The sequence below is a fragment of the Corvus kubaryi genome, unplaced genomic scaffold (genome assembly GCF_017639235.1).
Source record: "Corvus kubaryi isolate FWS band 111438036 unplaced genomic scaffold, C.kubaryi_AGA036_p1.0 37270, whole genome shotgun sequence".
NCBI lineage: Eukaryota > Metazoa > Chordata > Aves > Passeriformes > Corvidae > Corvus > Corvus kubaryi.
In genome coordinates, this window is record NW_024581083.1 from 2,080,732 (window position 1) to 2,097,799 (window position 17,068).

The following is a 17,068-nucleotide window of genomic DNA, read 5'->3' on the forward strand; positions in this document are numbered from 1 at the left end:
GAACCTCTGCTCTGTTAGAGAGCAAGAAATTTTCATTGTGGACATGTAAGGCAGAAATACAATAGCAGCACCTTCCAAGCCTTTCCTTTTTTCAAATCAGGAGATGATTTAGCACCTTAACTCATACTGCTGGAGGACAGCAAGGATTAGTTTATAGCTCATGGTTTACACCTGCTCTTTGTCATGTGCAATGAATTGTATGATTTTTTTGCTGAGAGCGAAGGAATTAATTTAATAAATGGCCTAACTTAAGCACTTTGCTTTTACCTTTCTGTTGTTCTCATGGATCCAAGGCTACACCACTGCTATTTTGTTTTTTCTTTTCTCTCTCTTCCATCACTCTAAATTATGATCACAGTGGATCTATCAAATTTATTCATTGGATTAATTTCAGCTATTTTCTGGGTTTGACATATACTTATTCTTTTCTGTGTATGGCATGAAGCTTGTCAGGTAACTTCTCATTATTTAAAACTTGAGCCAACACTCTCTCCTAAACCCTGCTTTGTTGTGTTCACTACCAACTCTATTGTGCTCATCATTCTCTCAACAGGAAAGACGACCTCAAAAACTTCTGTCAAAATGGATCAGTTATGTCATTACTTGAAATGATAGATCATTCATCAATTATTAAGAGTCAATACATTGCCTTACATTTTCTCTTGTCTTACATATGAAAGTGTAAAAAGCAATAACCACATTGCAAAGCTTTGCTTAAGATTACAGTAACCTAAATACCAAGGAAAAACACATTTCATAATCCATCACTTCAAAGTTATGCACATGAATAAAATGTTCAACTCGCAGTATATCATTTCCCATGTGCATAATCACTCTAACAGGGAGCTGCTGTATGATAACTGTCAAGTTCAATGAATCATGTGCTTTCCAATCTTTTCATTTATATACCAAACTAAGCTTGTTATTCTTCTGAGGCTTTCTACAGGGGAAATACAGAAAGATGGTTAGATCTGTAGTATTCAGTATGCTGGGATGTAGGTCTGGACTAAACAGACAGCAGGAATATTCAGCCAGCTCTTTCCTACTACTGTATATATTAATCACATATGGAAGCTCATTAGTATGAAAAATGGGATTTTCAGGTGTCTATCCTGAAGAGTCAGGTTACATAGGATCAAAAAAAAAAAAAGAGAGAGAAAATTCAGCACATCATTATAGATCTTTTGAGTGCCATATGTGAGAATAGCTTCACAGATGAAATAAATCCTACAAAGAATAGGTCTGGAAAGTATTAACAGAAAATATTGTCAAGCTACCATAATTTTGCCATTTAGTCAGAGAAGCTAAAGAGTTTGTGCAGCACATCACTGTCATCAACATATTGTTAAAGGCACTGAAAAAAGTGCAAAATACACTGGTAGTTTGTGTAGACACTTAGATAAACCTCTACAACAACAGAGATTGAAAGAGGTACCAGGGAAGGGGGAGGAAATCCAAAATTAATTGAATTAAGAAAGACAAAATCTCAGCAGCATGTTAAAAACATCTCAAAAAAACCACAGAACGAATTAGGACACCATGTGGCTGCTATTAATATATGAATCATGGGAAATAAATGCAACATTCAGCGTTTCTATATTTTTCCTTACAAAATGCTAAGGATGAGTGGAATATGGAAAATAACTGCATGCAAAATGGAACCATCTAATGATTCATATTTAACACCACCAGGATTTAGGCACACAGACCCATACAGACTGAGATCTAGTAATCAAAATTACTTTGTTTCTTTTTTTTATCTAAAGGCAGCGTGTGATGGTAATATTTTAATTCAAATGCCACTAGCTTCTGTTATTTATGTGAATTCACCACCTATCACATTTTTTTCTAAATACTTTTTAAACATATGGCACTACATCAAAAAGTCATTAAATCACTCTGTTTGGACCATCTATGAGATGTGCATATCTGACACCTAAAGTTAACACTGCACATTAAGAATCTTGAATCAATTTCTTGCTTCCACTGCTCTTATGACAGTGAACGTGACTTGAACATTTTTTTTTCCTCATTAATCAGAATAAGGAATAATAATACTATTTGCTCACTAAGAACACACATTTGTGAAACACATTGAGCATCCTTTCATCTGCTGAACTTTCATTTTCTGACACAGCCATGTGATTTGACAGAGAAAACACAGCCTTACCTATGAAATATGCTAGCAAGATGGCAAGCAGGACTGCAGCAGCAATTGCAGATAAAGCAGCACACTTCCAGCTACAGTACTTGGAGGGTTTTTTCAGCTTGAATGCATTCCTGGAGAATGTATTTCTAGGTAACAGTCTGGGAGGTGGAGTATAAACCGTTCCTGAGGTCAACGGGTAACCAGGGGAAGAACTACTGAACAGCGGAGTAGTTCCAGAAGATGTCTTAAACAAGAAATGCCTGAAAAACATAAAATGGAACATAGTTGAAAATGGCAAGTCCTGTAGTTAAGAAAGAACATCTCCTACTCCTATACCATTCCAGCTGCCACAGCCTGGTAAATTCAACCAAAAAGAAAAAGGATTTTGTAGGAAGAAATAGGGAGATGAAAATTCTCAGTCTTTTTGCTACCAGATCTTAACAACTGGCACTAAAATACAGTGTCAGGATATCTTTCTTGATCTTTTCTGTAATTAGATGCAACTTGACCACATACTAGCTAAAACACCAGCATGACCCGTGAAATGTCTGGGAGTTCCCTGTGGAATCCGCCACTCAAAATATTCTAAGAAAACCACACTCTGAGTCTCATTTACACTCTTGGCAAAAGCTCCCAGCAAAACTGTAAGAACATACTGAGCAAAACCCATAGTCCTGTAGGAGAAGATCTTGCCAGAACTAGAATTAACCATGATTTTGTGGTTTAATAGTACACAGGTTTGGTTTGAACGGCTAAGACAATTACCAAAAGCACATGACTCAGGAGATAAAAAGAGGATTTCGACTGCCCGTACATTTGTAAGGAAGAAAATAAGGGACAGAATACACTCTCTAATGAATCTCAGAAAATGCTGTCAACACATTCCAGACAGAAGAAATGGAGAAAGCAAACTGTAAGACTGGTTTCTTTAGATTAACTTCTCACAGTCAGGAAGAACTGACTACAAGCATGTTCCAGTAGACAATGAAAGGAGAAGCACAGAATACAGGCTGTGGTCTTACAGAAAGTCACTTGGCTTAAGACAGAGAGCTCTGAAGACTTGCTCCATACCCTCTCCCTTCACAGCTCTGAAAAACAAGTGCTTCTTGGAATCAAACAGAATGAAGACACTCAGTAATCTCCAAAATCAAAATCACAGCCTAAAATAACGCAGGTCTTACTTCCAATGTAAAATATGTTTAACATTTTTATTCAGATACAATCCAGTATGTCACTCTCAAACCACCTGTTAGAGCTTTAAAATCCATGTCACTCACTGACAACAACAATTTGGAAGTTTGAAGCTGAAATGTGTTTCCCAAGTATGTTTTCCAGCCCACGATCATGAATGTGCCTACTGTCAAGCATAGATCAGTGTATACCTATTCTACAGAATATCAGAAGTGATTTAAAAGGCATTTTTTAAAACACTAGTTTTGAAATAAAACCCAGAGTATAAGAGATTGCACAGAACTTGAACACAGCTAAAAGACAGTAAAAGGAAGGCTGGCTAGGTTCCCCTGATTTCTGATTAAACATTTCCAGTTGAAGACAGCCTCTGAAAATATGTGTGGGGTTTTTCTTGTTTTTTTTAGTGCATCAATTAATAAACTCTATTAACAAATATGAACAATCACTTTGACACCGCCTTTGTTACTGATTTTTAAACTCCAAGTAGCCTTGTACATACCTTTCATCGGTGACCAAAATCTAGTTTGTTGCAGAAAATACACAAAGACAGTGGCAGTATCCACCATCAAAACTTTCTCTTTGTACTTTGGAGACTTCAGAAACACAATCAAACTCAGATTAATTCTAACCAGTTACTTCATAGAAACATTGGGGTTTGTTTAACAAATAAATCTGTCCTTCTTTTTCTTCATCAGAGAGGCACATTAGAGGTTAGAATTGCTTCTTTTCTGCACATCATAGGTGATCTCTGAGAAAAAGCAATAAAGGCAAATGCTAAAATAATTCCCCTTAAAATTACCCAGACTTTTAAATTATGAAAAACCTCTTTCAGTTAAAGGAAAGCAAGAAATAATGGCAGTCTGATGTCTTGAACACTTCATTTTAAATGTTTCTTTACTTTGCAACAGTTCAATTAAAGTAACTGATGGGTAAATGATACTATGGGGCTTGTTGTGTTGCACCAGACCTACTGACTCTTCTGCTCCCTCTGTCTGGGTAGAACCTGATTAACTCGTCAGCAGAAGCAGGTTCAGTCCTTTCTGCTTGCTCTCCAGTGTTGGGAGCACAAGAGCACTTCCATGATTGGACCTAGGGATTGAAATGACACGGAGCATGAGGAACAAGGGAAAGCCAGAAGGAAGATGGAGCTGGTGAGACAAAGGCAGGCAGGAAAGCTCCTCTTATTCAGGGTAACTCTGCATCTGCCTCAGCCCAGGACCCCTTCTCCTCCGGAATCCCCACGGCAGGAACGACCCTCTTAGCTTTGGACATAAGGGTCTGTAACAAACAGTGCTTACCCTTTCCCTGCCCCAAAGCAGATCTTTTACAATGAAACTGGAAATTAGAGTCCTTGGAACTGTCTTTATCTGAAATACTTTTAAACCCAGGAATTTTATGTCCTCTTTAGCTGAGAAGGCAGCTACAGCACCAACAGAAATTTTAATATAAAGCATTGTTAAAGTAAACTCAGATATATAATGAAACTCTGCTCCCATTAAAATTGAATTAATGAATATCTAGATACGCTTTAATAGAACATGTCAATCATATACTGTTGCATGTGAGAAGACAAAAAAAGTAGAACAAAAAAGCAGTTCCACCGTGATCCTCTTTGAGATACATAAAGTATATAAAGAAAACCAAAACACTTGTCCATACAAACAGGATCTCTGTGATACTGTTAAAACTAATCAGAACTTTGTAGAAGCAAAAAAAGCTGACTGAAAAGGCTACGTGAGACGATGGCATTATCAAAGCCAAAAAGAAAGAATGTCATTGGATAAACCCTGAATTTTGTCCTACCCATGCATTTTGAAAGCTGAAAGTTCACTGTCTCAATATGGACCCCTGACAAAGTGGCAGCTATCAGAAGACATCACACCATGTTGAAAGTACACAAGTTCTGCCTTCGAAAGTTTAAAAAAGGCATTTAATTAAAGACATGTTAAATATCCCCCAAGACACTTTGGAAAATGGACACTGCATTCCAAAGCTGGGGGCCAGATTAGCAGGTATACCTTAAATCCTAGCAAAGCACACCAGAAAGACTGAGAACATCATGGACAAAAACACTTGGACCCCCAGAGTTTTAAATCTAGATTCAGCTACTAATGGAAATAAATTGACTTGTCTCAACTCTATCCCTAAACCCAATGATCTATAGCCATATTTTTATGTGAGATTTGACATGCTCTGGTACAACCAATTGTCTGTGGGCTGAAGCTGCACAGAGAGAACATGAGCATTTATCAACATTAATTACAGCCTCACAGTGGTAAAGCTGGGAGCATTGTACAATGCCTGCTTATGAAAAGAAATGATCTGATTTATACCAGTTCACTTAATTTCAAATACACTCCATAGAAGAATTAAAAAATTGTATTCTCTGTCTTACGTGTTCACCTATCAAACACAATTAAGAAAGACACATTTTCTAGCTCACAATTAAGTGTTAGCAATTTGAATCAGACTAGGACTAATCTAATATTTTGAAAATATGGGAGTAAATTTGCTAAGTCTCAGCCCAGTCTCCCTGATTTCTGCGGATCAATAAGACAATTCCATACTGAAAAAAATCACAAAATATGGTTGCCAGCCTACAATGATTCTCTAATTTCAGTGTCCTTGAAAAGCTGTGGAAGGAGCTTGGGTGCTTCCCACAGAACAAAAGTTAACCCTGCAGCTCACTCTGTGCTCTCCTCTCCTGCTCGCAGACTCCGGATTCAGGCTACAGGATTCAGGATTCACCCCCTCTGTTTTCAGCACTGCTGCTGTGGGGGGTCACACCCGTGCACCTCATCGCTGACACCACCACAAAGGTGACATCTGGGAAAGTTGAGCTTGCGAGGGGACATTTGACCACTGTTCTGTGCACTAATGGTAAATGGAAAAAGCTATATTTTGCTTTCTTCATTAATTCAGAGCTCTCTCTAGCATGTACTTTCCCACAGGTCAAAAGGACCTCTGCTGTTCAGGGAATAGTGGTCTGACAGACTGTATTAACTTCCATATTTTTTGAGAGAACAATCAGCTTTTCCCCCCCTCCTTTCTGGACAGATTGTCATGGCAGCACACTGCAAGAATGAGTAGAAAAAAAAATCGGTTTTGCGATGAAAAACTGTAATAGAAAGGAAGAACAAGACATTTTCTAACATAAATTGCTTCTTTCCCTCCTCATACTGTCCTAAACTTCTTCTGTATGAAAAAAAAAAAGGCTTACATAGAATTGTAATGCTTAAATTGTCTTTTTTTTTATTTTATAGGGTTTTTAATAGTAATTAAAAAATAGAAAAGCTACATGCCAAGAGAATAGAAACAGCTCAATTTAGCTGTTCTAGGACTTAAAAATATCTTCAAGCTGCGGTAAAATCACATCTGTCTATAATTTTATTGGACATTTATTCTTACCAGAAAAGAAACAATGGAATACAGAACATAGTATGCTGGCTTTCATTGTGATAAAAAAATATCTTCTGCAGTTTTCAAAGTCTGCCATAAAAGTAGCTATGAGTCATTTTATGTCAGTGGAAGTCTCAAAGTGGCTACCAAATTCAGACAGTGAAGTTTTATGGAAGACTTCTAGCTTCCAAACAAAAAGTAACCAATTCTGAAGAAAACTACAAGCTGTTCTTATGCCTGTTATGAAAAAAAATGAACTCTGAGTGGTAGACTGGTGCAAGCTTTGGTTACCTATTTCACAGTCTTTCCCCAAATGGGATTTAATTGCATGTTCTCTCAGATTCTTGCAGAAAACATGGGACCATCAGCCACGTTTCCACAGCTGAGGGCTCTCTGATGTGCTAAAACTGCACGGAAGTTTCCTTTTGAGTGCCTAGAACTCTAAAGCCAGCAATAAAGCTTAACAAGTGTTACCTATTTGTGTTTAAATTGTACAGTTACAAGAAATTGTCTCAATCATGTCAAATCCACAGACTAAACTCAGTAAGACAGATTTTTCAATGGAAAGCTATTTCAAATACACACTTATATAAACCAGCTGGCCATTTTACACACCTGTGTGTTGTGCACCCCCACACCCAAATGCCTGTGGAAACAAAGGACGCTCCATGACAAGACCCTATTTCAGTGCTTTTCAGCCTGCTGCAGATACTGATGCAGTAACTAAGGACACTCTGTTAGGCATGGAAACAGTAATTCAGGATGAAGACATCAGTATCAATGCAACACTTGTACCCACTGTAACCTGCTGATCCTTGCAGCAGCCCTCCAGCACCCAGAGCAGCTCCAATTCCAGCTCCTCAGCTCTTGAAAGGCTGATGATTCCTTAAAGGCTGGGTTCTTCATGTCCCCAGGCAAAGTGTTCTAAAAACCGCAGAGTGTAAAGCAATGTCACCGAGGTTGCTGCGAGTTGTTGGCTTGTCACCGCCACTGCCACCCTCTAACAAAGACACAGCTGGACATGTGAAGCACAGTAATTGAACACTGCCTGACAGCCAGGCAGGGTGCTGTACAGAAGGGCAGGTGCCAACCTTTGGGCACCTTGATCTGTCATATTATTAAACAAAACCAAGCAGGCATCGCTCACAAAGCCACAAAGGCAAAACACCTGCACTGCGCGACAGCGGCAGTGACAGCTCTGTGCTGGGCCCCTCTCCACAGGACACCGGCTCTTCATCTGTGAGACTGAGATACTTTTGGATACACTCTTACAAGCTTCTCTCTCCCTAATCCCACTGCGAGCTGACCCCTGGAGCGTTCTCTGGGGGTCTCACCATGTGCTCCTGGCCTGGCTCTGGCATGTCCCCATGGCACTGCCCTGTCCCCAGCTGCTCAGAAGCTACTGAGCTGTGACACTGCAGAGTTGTGAGAGAGGCTGTAGAAAGGTACAGTGGAAAATAAGGAGAGTCTCTGAAAATATTTCAGAGACTGCTGAAGTGGGGATTGTGAGCAGCTCGAGAGTTTGAGATGGAGAACACCAACTTGGAAAGGCATAAACTCCAGAAAGGGAAAACCCAGGAAGGCCAGCAAGGGAGAGGAGCTGCTGGCACATGGCTACAGGAGCTACAGGAGCCACCCATCACCTTCCTGACTGATGCCCGTGTGGTCAACAAGATTCCAGGTACTCTGCAAGAGGTGGTGAGCCCACTCAGCCTGTCTGCTTGAATCCTAGTTAGTTTTTGTGGGAGTTAGCCAGTCAATGACTGCTTTGCCCTTTAAATTTATGAATCTCTTTCTTGCACTATCGTTTATTCCCCAGGAATGCAGCAATGAAACTGCTGGCTAACGCCTAGTAAAGAGTAACAGCACAGCCACAGACACAAACACAAAAAATCAGGGTCTTTGCATATGCACTTACATGAAAGTGTAGCAGGATCAATGAGCAGATCCTGGAACATTTAGGCAGCTCTGAACCTGCTCAACTACAGCAACTTTCTCTTCTTAAGCAGAAAACCTTGTGTCTTTTTTTGCCAGAGGGTTCTGAGTGGTTGCTGCATGGTTCCAAGTGATGAAGTGCAATAATGCCTCCATTTGTTATTCCAGTGGTGAGGATAATGATAACAGTCTTTTGCATTTCAATGGGTCCATGCAGTTTTAAATTTCTACATCAATTAATGAACATAATTTCAAAACACTTCTATTTTAAAAGGCATACATGTAAGCTCTTCACTAGCTCTTAATTCAACCACTCACTTAACAAGAAAAAAAGAAAAAGTACTAACAGTGCTATTTCAAGTCTATAAGTAACAGAACAGAATAATAAAACTCAGAACTCTGAGAGAACTTTATAAGCCGACACATAAACTTAAAAGAAGAGGAACCAAAATCTCATAACTCTAGACTTTTTTTTCATAAAGACCCTAAACGTGCCTGTCTCTTCCTGCGCAGTCACTCACGCTGCCTGTTCACTCTGCACAACCCAGAAGTTAAAACAAGATCATGAAAACATGCAATTATCTGCAATCAGTAAAAACTTCTTTGAGCTTATGTGTACGTGAGTGGGAGTACATCTAGACTGATTTTCTGAATCGTCATTATGTATCCTGCTTTTGTAGTGTTTCCCTTCACCCTTTTCTCTCTCCTATTCATGCCTATATTAGTTATGAAAACGATATTCCAGTAGCCTGCTAAAAATGACCTTTCTACAGTGCTTTTGGAATTCTTCCAAGTACATGGCCCAAATGTGTTTAAAGTCCTTGGGGATGCTTTTGACTGTGCTTTCCTTAATTCTCTAAAATGCTTTTGATTTTTAGACAGATCCAGAATCTATCTATGCAGATCCTAATTATTTGGAAAATCCCCACAACCTTTCTGCAACCTTCACATGCAGGAACAAGAGAATGAAGGAGTCAGTTCCTGCTCCAACCTTCGGTCTCAGGGGAATAACCTGCTCTAGCACATGTACCTGTAGCTGCAAGTAAATGGTAAGAGAAAGCCACAAAAGACAATGCAAAATTAGAGTAAGGACTCGCTTCACTGTTCCAAGCAGTTGTTTGTTATGCCCAATATATCCTAAGAATTTGCATTAACAAAAGGAAAAGAAATTTTGTTTCACTGTTCTGTTCCAGAACATTTTGCATCATGTACAAAGATATCAAAATATTGAGACATCATTGAAAATAGGCAGACAATTGCAGAGAGCAGCTGTAGCTTGGAACTTCAACACATTCAGAAACTTCAAGTTTACATATTCAGTTCAGAAGTTCTGCAGCTGATCTTGGCACCCAAACATGGTACAAAATGTGAATGCAGTATTAACAACATTTCAGATATTTCTTTCTCAAAAAATTAATAATGCTGTCCCCCACCATTAAATCCCTCTCCTCATGCACCCTATTCTTGACTGCCACAGCCTATGCACAGGCACAGGGCACTGTTCATTGCTGCACTGCAAGGCTACAGCTCCAGGAGCACTGGGTGCAGATGTTTCCCAGCTGTGTTACCCCATGATTTTGAGTTCAAGCCCTGCATGGTGCAGACTGGGTTACAGCTCACATTGCTGCTCCATCCATTTATCTCTCATTGCTGTCCTCAGGGTCACCCAGAGTGACCGTGCTGGAATCACACTGGCAAAGTAACAAATGCAGCCTGAAACCCAGGAAAAGGCAAATATTTTGAAGTGCAACATGGGAGTTCTTTTAGGGTTCATAGGAATTCTTTTCAGGTTAAATTTTCAGATTTCTCAATCTTTAAACTGAACTTTGCACAAATGACCCCAGATTTGGACCAGTGGTCTCATACTACAGCCCACAAGATCTAAAGACAACGATTTCATAATCACCAGAAGAGTGGCCATCATCCTTTCTCCTGAAACACAGAAGAAGCATTAGGATGTCACAGTCTTCCTTAAAGCCTAGCATCAGCTCCTTGGGAGCAAGCACAAAGAAATTATAGACATAGATACAAAATTATCTTTACAACTGAAAGATTCGGACTGAAAATATTTCAAATTACGAGACTAATTATGAGAACTGAAGAATAAGAGTAATTTCTATTTAATTCAAGTCTTTTTTTCTCCCAAATTAAGTATTATTAATTATAATGGTATCAATTAATTTTACATCAATATAAAGTAATGAAAAAGGCATTAGTAAATCAGGCAATCTCAGTGAAACATCCATCCATGAAAGCTCCTCTGTTCTCCTCCCTCACCAGCCATCCCATTATGCCCAGTGCCTGTCTGAGGTTCCCACACCAGAGGACTCCTGCTGTGTGAGGAGCCCTGGGAACCTCCCCTGCAAAGCCATTCCTTTCTCCCTGTGCCCTCAAAGCATGCCCAGCTTTAAAGCAGAGCGCTGCCTCTCTGGCTGTCAGGAAGGAACGAGACCCACACTGGGATGTTCAAAGGCAGTATTTTCATCACACATCCCCTTGGAAAGCAATGATTAAAGAGGCAATAAAGGAACACCTCTCAACTGGAGAAGGTGGAAACCAGCACTTTGTTAGGAGGAGGAGGAGATGCTTTGAAACAGACTGCAAGAGGACAATAAAAGTTAAAGAGCATTAAACAGCAGCTCCGAGCCTAAAGGTAAAGCGGCTAAATACTGCAGAAATGAACCATAAAAATAGCACCATAAAAGTGCTACAGCCATGCATTACTGTGTCCTTACTTAGAGATATTTCAACCCTTCCATTACAGACCCTTATTTCAAAGAAAACAGAACGATTATGCAGCCAGCCTGGGAGCACGTGCAGCCATAAAGCAGCAGCAGACTCGGGAAGGCACAGCCCCTCTTTGTTTGCCTTGAACCAGGAATAAGCACACTAAAATCAAGCACACATCGCTGGAAGTGTTCCAGGTCAGGTTAGTCAGGGCTTTGAGCAACTTGATCTAGTGGAAGGTGTCCCTGCCCATGATGATCCTTAAAGCTCCTTCCAACCCAAACCATTCTATGACTCTAAAAAAGTACAATTAGGAACTCTGCATAGGCATTTCGCAAACTCATAACTCCACTAGAAGCAACGAGCTGCTGAAATACAGCTAAACATAATTGTGTAAAAAATACAGCACCACAAAGAATACACAAAGATTTGGGTACAGTTGCCTGAAAGGGCCACATGAAAACATGTGCAAGCAGTCAAAGCTTCCTTTACATCATAAAGAAAATAAACCAAATGTGATTAACAATCCCCAATCAATATTGAAACGATAGAGAAAGGATGTATTTACGAAATGTGATGTCTCCAGTCTGAATTTAGCCCAAACTGCTTAAGACACCAAAGGAACAAAGGGAAGGTTAAAATATTCTTAGCAGGGAAAAAAAAAAAACAACCAACATGCAGACACGTGTTGTATTATTCAATGATTTCAGCACTTGGTACTGTTAGATAAAGAGGTATCTGGAATCTAAATTGTGATCTGAGTTTTGTAGGGCTGACACAAAGCATTCCCTTCAGACAGCTCAGGTGCCACTTTTTGTTTCATAATCAGTAACGTGACCACTTGCACATCATTTTCAGTTGAGCACAAAACCTACTGAAGACAACTGAGAGACGAAAACGCAAAGTTATGAAACCCTCTCTTGATAAAGAAGGTGCTGTCAGTGCTGGCTTTGCCTCCTGAGCACTCCACTATGGAGATTAATAAACAGATAGCAAGATAAAAAAATTAGAGTAGTGCACTGTGAAGAGGCAGTATGAGAGGGGTCAGTATTTTGCAACAAGCTAAAGCTATGAAGTAAAGACTGAAGTAAAAAGTTCCCAAAAAGATGGTTTTGGTTTTTTTTGTGTGTGGCTATTGGTATGAATGTAGATGAAACGCCAGTTTTAAAATGAAAAAATTACAGGCTAATTCTGAAAGTCTCAATGATTTTACAAGCATCAATTTCAGTCATCTTCTGAGTTAATATTCTTGTGATGAAACTTGTCATCAAGCCCTGTCAGGTGTGTAATTTCAGAAAAGAACTAAAATCGATCCTGAAGCAGCTCTGGAATAGACTTGGAACACAGCAATTCTGCCAGGACATTTTCTAATAGCTTAATACTTGCCTGTGACAAACCTGTCTTCCAAAAAGCTCCAATTAACTGTCGGGCATCCTGCAACCTCCAAAAATAACAGTATTCACAAAGTAACCTTTTGTCATCAACATGACACACCCACAGGTTTCATGGTAAGAAGAAAGAGTAGAATCAAATAATGGAATTCACAGTCACCTCTGGCTGGGAATAGGTACAAAATCAGACAGTAAAACCCCAGCCCCCTGCTGTGGCTCAGAGACACCAGCATTACGGCAAATGATCCTTTTGTGAATATCCAAGGAATTCCCTCCAGGTAAAGTTATTGGTAAATTGGGACAATCTTGAGCCTTCAGAAAGGACAGGTTTCAGGTATTGTTGTACCCAAGAACAATTCCATACAGAAAGAGGCAGACCAGGCACAGAGTTGGCCACTCTACACCAGAATTAAAAGGAAGTACTAATCCTGGGCAATGAACCACACAGCAAGAACCAGTCTGGGCTGAACAGGACCAACATTTCCATCTTGTGATTCTTAGCAATAAATAACAAATTCAGGATGTCCAAATTAAGTTCTATAAAATAGCAGAGCTTCTCACAGGAGCAGCAGTTCAGAGCTCAGCATCATGGGGTTTTTTTGTTTGATTTTGGATGGTTTTTTTTTTTTTGGGAAAGTTAGCTCCAAACCTTCAGTAAGCAAGAATCCCTTTCCTTTCCTTTTTTGGCCATCTTGGCTTTGGATAACCTGCATTTGCTTTTCAGCACCCCACTTCTTCATGGCACCCATGTTCCCATTTTATCAGAGCAGGACAATGTGAGGGCAGCCCCCTGTGCACATCCCAGCCCAGCACAGACTGGCACAGGCTCCCTGCCCTTTCCCGTCTCATTTGCTCCCCATGGAGCTGTACCCAACTGCTGAGTAACAACAGCCTTGGTGTTGTGAGCTCCAACCCAGCCCCTTCCAGAGCTCCAAACCAGACGACCAGTCTTTAATCAAATGTTGGAGGGCCTGGGCTGAGGCTGCATGGGGGCGTAACTACCCCGTATGTGGCTACTCGGGGTGTAATCCAGCAGAGCGGCATTACAGTCCCGGGAGGCTGCAAACCAAATGTAACATCCCAGAAGCTGTGGCAACCAAGCAGCTGAAACCCTGGCAGGAGCCAGTGCTCCCAGCAGCCCAGCTCCTCCACCTGCTCACTGTGTTTATCACTATCTGGGCAAGCAACACCACCCTGCTATTCCAAGCACTTTATTCAGCACCACAATGGCTAATTTTAAATTCTGAGAGATCAGCTCTGCCAACTCTGCTATTTAAAGTGCAAGTTAAATATGTTTGACATTCCATACCCCAAATGACAACAAACCAGAATATTTAGACCAGCAGCATGTCAGGCATTTATTTATTTATTTCTCTGTCAGGCCTAAGTGCTGCACCTTTTCATTTATATGCTGCTGTTTGCCCCACAGGCATCAAGCTGTTAACACGTACAGAAGAGATTAAAATGAACTTGCATGCTGGATGAGGTATAAATTAAAATTATAGTACTGTCAGTCTTGAATCTCGGATTGTTTCTCAAAGTCTCCCAAAATGCATAATGTCAAGTGAGCCTCTGTTTGTTGCTTCAGGAAAGGCAAAATGTATAATTTTTCAGCAGCACAGTCAATATGAATTCTAAGTAAGTTGTCCCTGAGCCTGTGATATAAATGTGCTGTACTAATCGCATGAGCTGTGTATGCAAGGAAGGTCCAAGTGAATAAAAGGCTTTGAAACAGGATGTGAGCAGAGCTATTCACTGTCCACCTCCCAGTGCAAAGCAGATTGGGGCTGTTGGGTGTTCTAATGCCACTCGCTCCCCATGCTGTGTCAGAAAAACCCCCCCTGTCGCACAGGACACCAGACCCCATCTCCCAACAAGACAAGGGTTTTCTCTGTGCACTTTGGAGGACCATCAATGGCATCCCCCAGGGTGCCCGTCCACGCCACCCACCTGGTCTCGAGCGGGACGTTGCTGTTGAGCACCCAGCTGTCCTGGAGCTGCACGGACTCGGGGGTGGTGGCCAGGTCATTGGGCGCCGGAGCGGGTGCGTGGATCTGGTTCCGGCGATTGGTGAGCGAGTTCCTATTGAGGGAGTTGGCAGAGGAATGATGATGGGACAGGGAATGGTTGTGAGGAGGAGGGAGAGGTGGCCTCAGCGTTGACTGGCTGTGATGATTTGAAGGGCCTAAAACAGAAAAGAAAAACAAATCACAGCTGTGTGTGATGACACTGCTCTCCTCTGCGTTTTCAAGGGGCCACTGCCTCTTGGACCTGTGGGCATCAAACTGTGGGCATCAAACTGTGGGCAAATCCGATCAGTGATTATTTGAGATCAGCAACATAAAACAGTGCTTCCAGCCTGCACAGCTGGCATGTTGACAAAGACTATATTTAAATTTAAAAATACTTCCTTATGGATTCTCCCTGGAGAAAGTCTCCTCAGTGGGGCGGGCAGCCAGGACAGAAGCCTAGCTTGACCATTCCCTACAGCTACTGACAGGAACTTCCCCCCCCTGTTTCTGTCAGGGGCTTTGAGCAGATGAACCTTAATGGATTAAAAATAGCTTTTGAGAATATGGTCTTTAGGCCCCTATGAAACTTAATCAGAGAAATCAATCTTCTTTCATTCACTGGTATTTTACCAATCAGCTTCAAATGAACAGGATTTGTGCCCACACAAGAAGATTAAACTCCAAATATGAAAAGAGAGCAACAAGGCAGTGATGGTATCTTTCATGTTATTCCATGTGGTCAGGATTTGGCCTGTATTTTTCTATTTAGTAATGCGACAAACACACAGCAAGATCTGGAAATTATGCAACTCTTTCAGTCTCTTTCACTGAAAAATGATTTTTTTTGTGATAAAGAAGGAAAAAAACTTTTCTCATTCTTTGAGTACTGACATGTTTGCATCGATAATGAAAAATATTTTTTTCTAATCAGTAAGGCAAATGGATTAAAATAACAGCACATGAAAGGAAAATCTGATAAGAAGGTGTCATTCTAACATTGTCACTTTTCTAAACCAATGCAGACTGGTAAATAAGTTCACGTGAAATTCCACACATGGCAATAATTTATGTCTAATAAAAACAGCAAAAGAATAAAGAAAACAAACACAATTATGAACTGCAAGCTTTAGACATTGTATCAAGTTTCAGTTTTCTAGTGAACATTAATCACTAATACTAGAGAAATCATAATTCTAATGATGCATGTTTGTTTTTAGAAACTGAAGAAAATTCTGTACTTAATGAATCAAATAATAAAAGAAAACATCACAAAACATCATTTGCAGCAAGACTGATCTTTGTCATATGAAAAAAAAGTCTAGAAAAGCTGCTGAACTGAGTAATTACTGTAACTTAATTAAGACCAATATTTATAAAAAACCCAAAATAAACAAAAAAAATCCAAGAGACAAAATAACACCCCAAACCCAAACCCCAGAGCCCAAACCCCCGAATACCAAGAGGGTATTTCACTTGTATGGAACCCTGAGCTGTAGCAGCACTTAGGGACATGGGTTAGTGGTGACCTCCCAGTGCTGGCTTAGGGGTCAGACTTGAGGATCTTGGGAGGCTTTTCCAACCTAACTGATTCTGTGCAACACCCCCAGGGGCAGCTCTCTCCTGGCACTGCTCTGCAGACTGCCTGCCCCAGGGAAAAGCAGTGAAAGCACCTCTTCCTAACAGCAATACAACCAGGGAACAGAACGAGAACAGCGTTTTTGGAGAGAGGCCATTCATTTTCTTCAGCATTTCTGTGGGCTTGGGGAAACGCAGGCTGGTGAAGAACAGACAGACAGGTTTACTGGGACTTACACAGGGCAAGTACAACTTGTCCTCTGACAAGAAACTTTAAGAAATGAATTATAATAAATTCTGCATCCTCCACATGTTGCCTTAAATCTACACAGCAGATTTTTTATCTTTCTTGAATGTCTGTTGCCCAAATGTGCATCCTGTGGGAATGTCAACTGCTTTAAATACAAAGTCACCTTTCATGAACACCTCCTAAATTTTAAGGCCATCATATGTGCAGCTCCCCTTACTATCCTTGCTTATGTCTTATCTAAGCATTAAAAACACTGTTTAGCCAATGAAGTTTTATGTTTAAAACCCCCATCTGGACCACCAAGAACATCACATCTCTAATCTATACTAGATCCCGTGCCATTCTACAATAGCATGCAGAACAAGACACAGCAGGAAAAAAATGTGTTTGGACAATCTCCACATACACAGAAGTTTAAGGGGAATTACTCTTCTAGTCT

At 40.5% G+C, this 17,068-nt stretch overlaps 1 protein-coding gene across 15 annotated transcripts in view; it reads right to left on the reverse strand.

Moving 5' to 3' along the window:
* TENM2 (teneurin transmembrane protein 2) overlaps window positions 1–17,068 on the reverse strand; it is a 655,728-nt gene that overhangs the window by 159,225 nt on the left and 479,435 nt on the right. For all 15 annotated transcript variants that reach the window (XM_042025410.1, XM_042025408.1, XM_042025406.1 and 12 more), the window contains 2 exons: window positions 14,743–14,977; window positions 2,171–2,409 (listed from right to left, as the gene is read on the reverse strand). In XM_042025410.1, coding sequence (XP_041881344.1) covers window positions 2,171–2,409; window positions 14,743–14,977 — 474 coding nt within the window. The remainder of the gene's footprint in view (window positions 1–2,170; window positions 2,410–14,742; window positions 14,978–17,068) is intronic.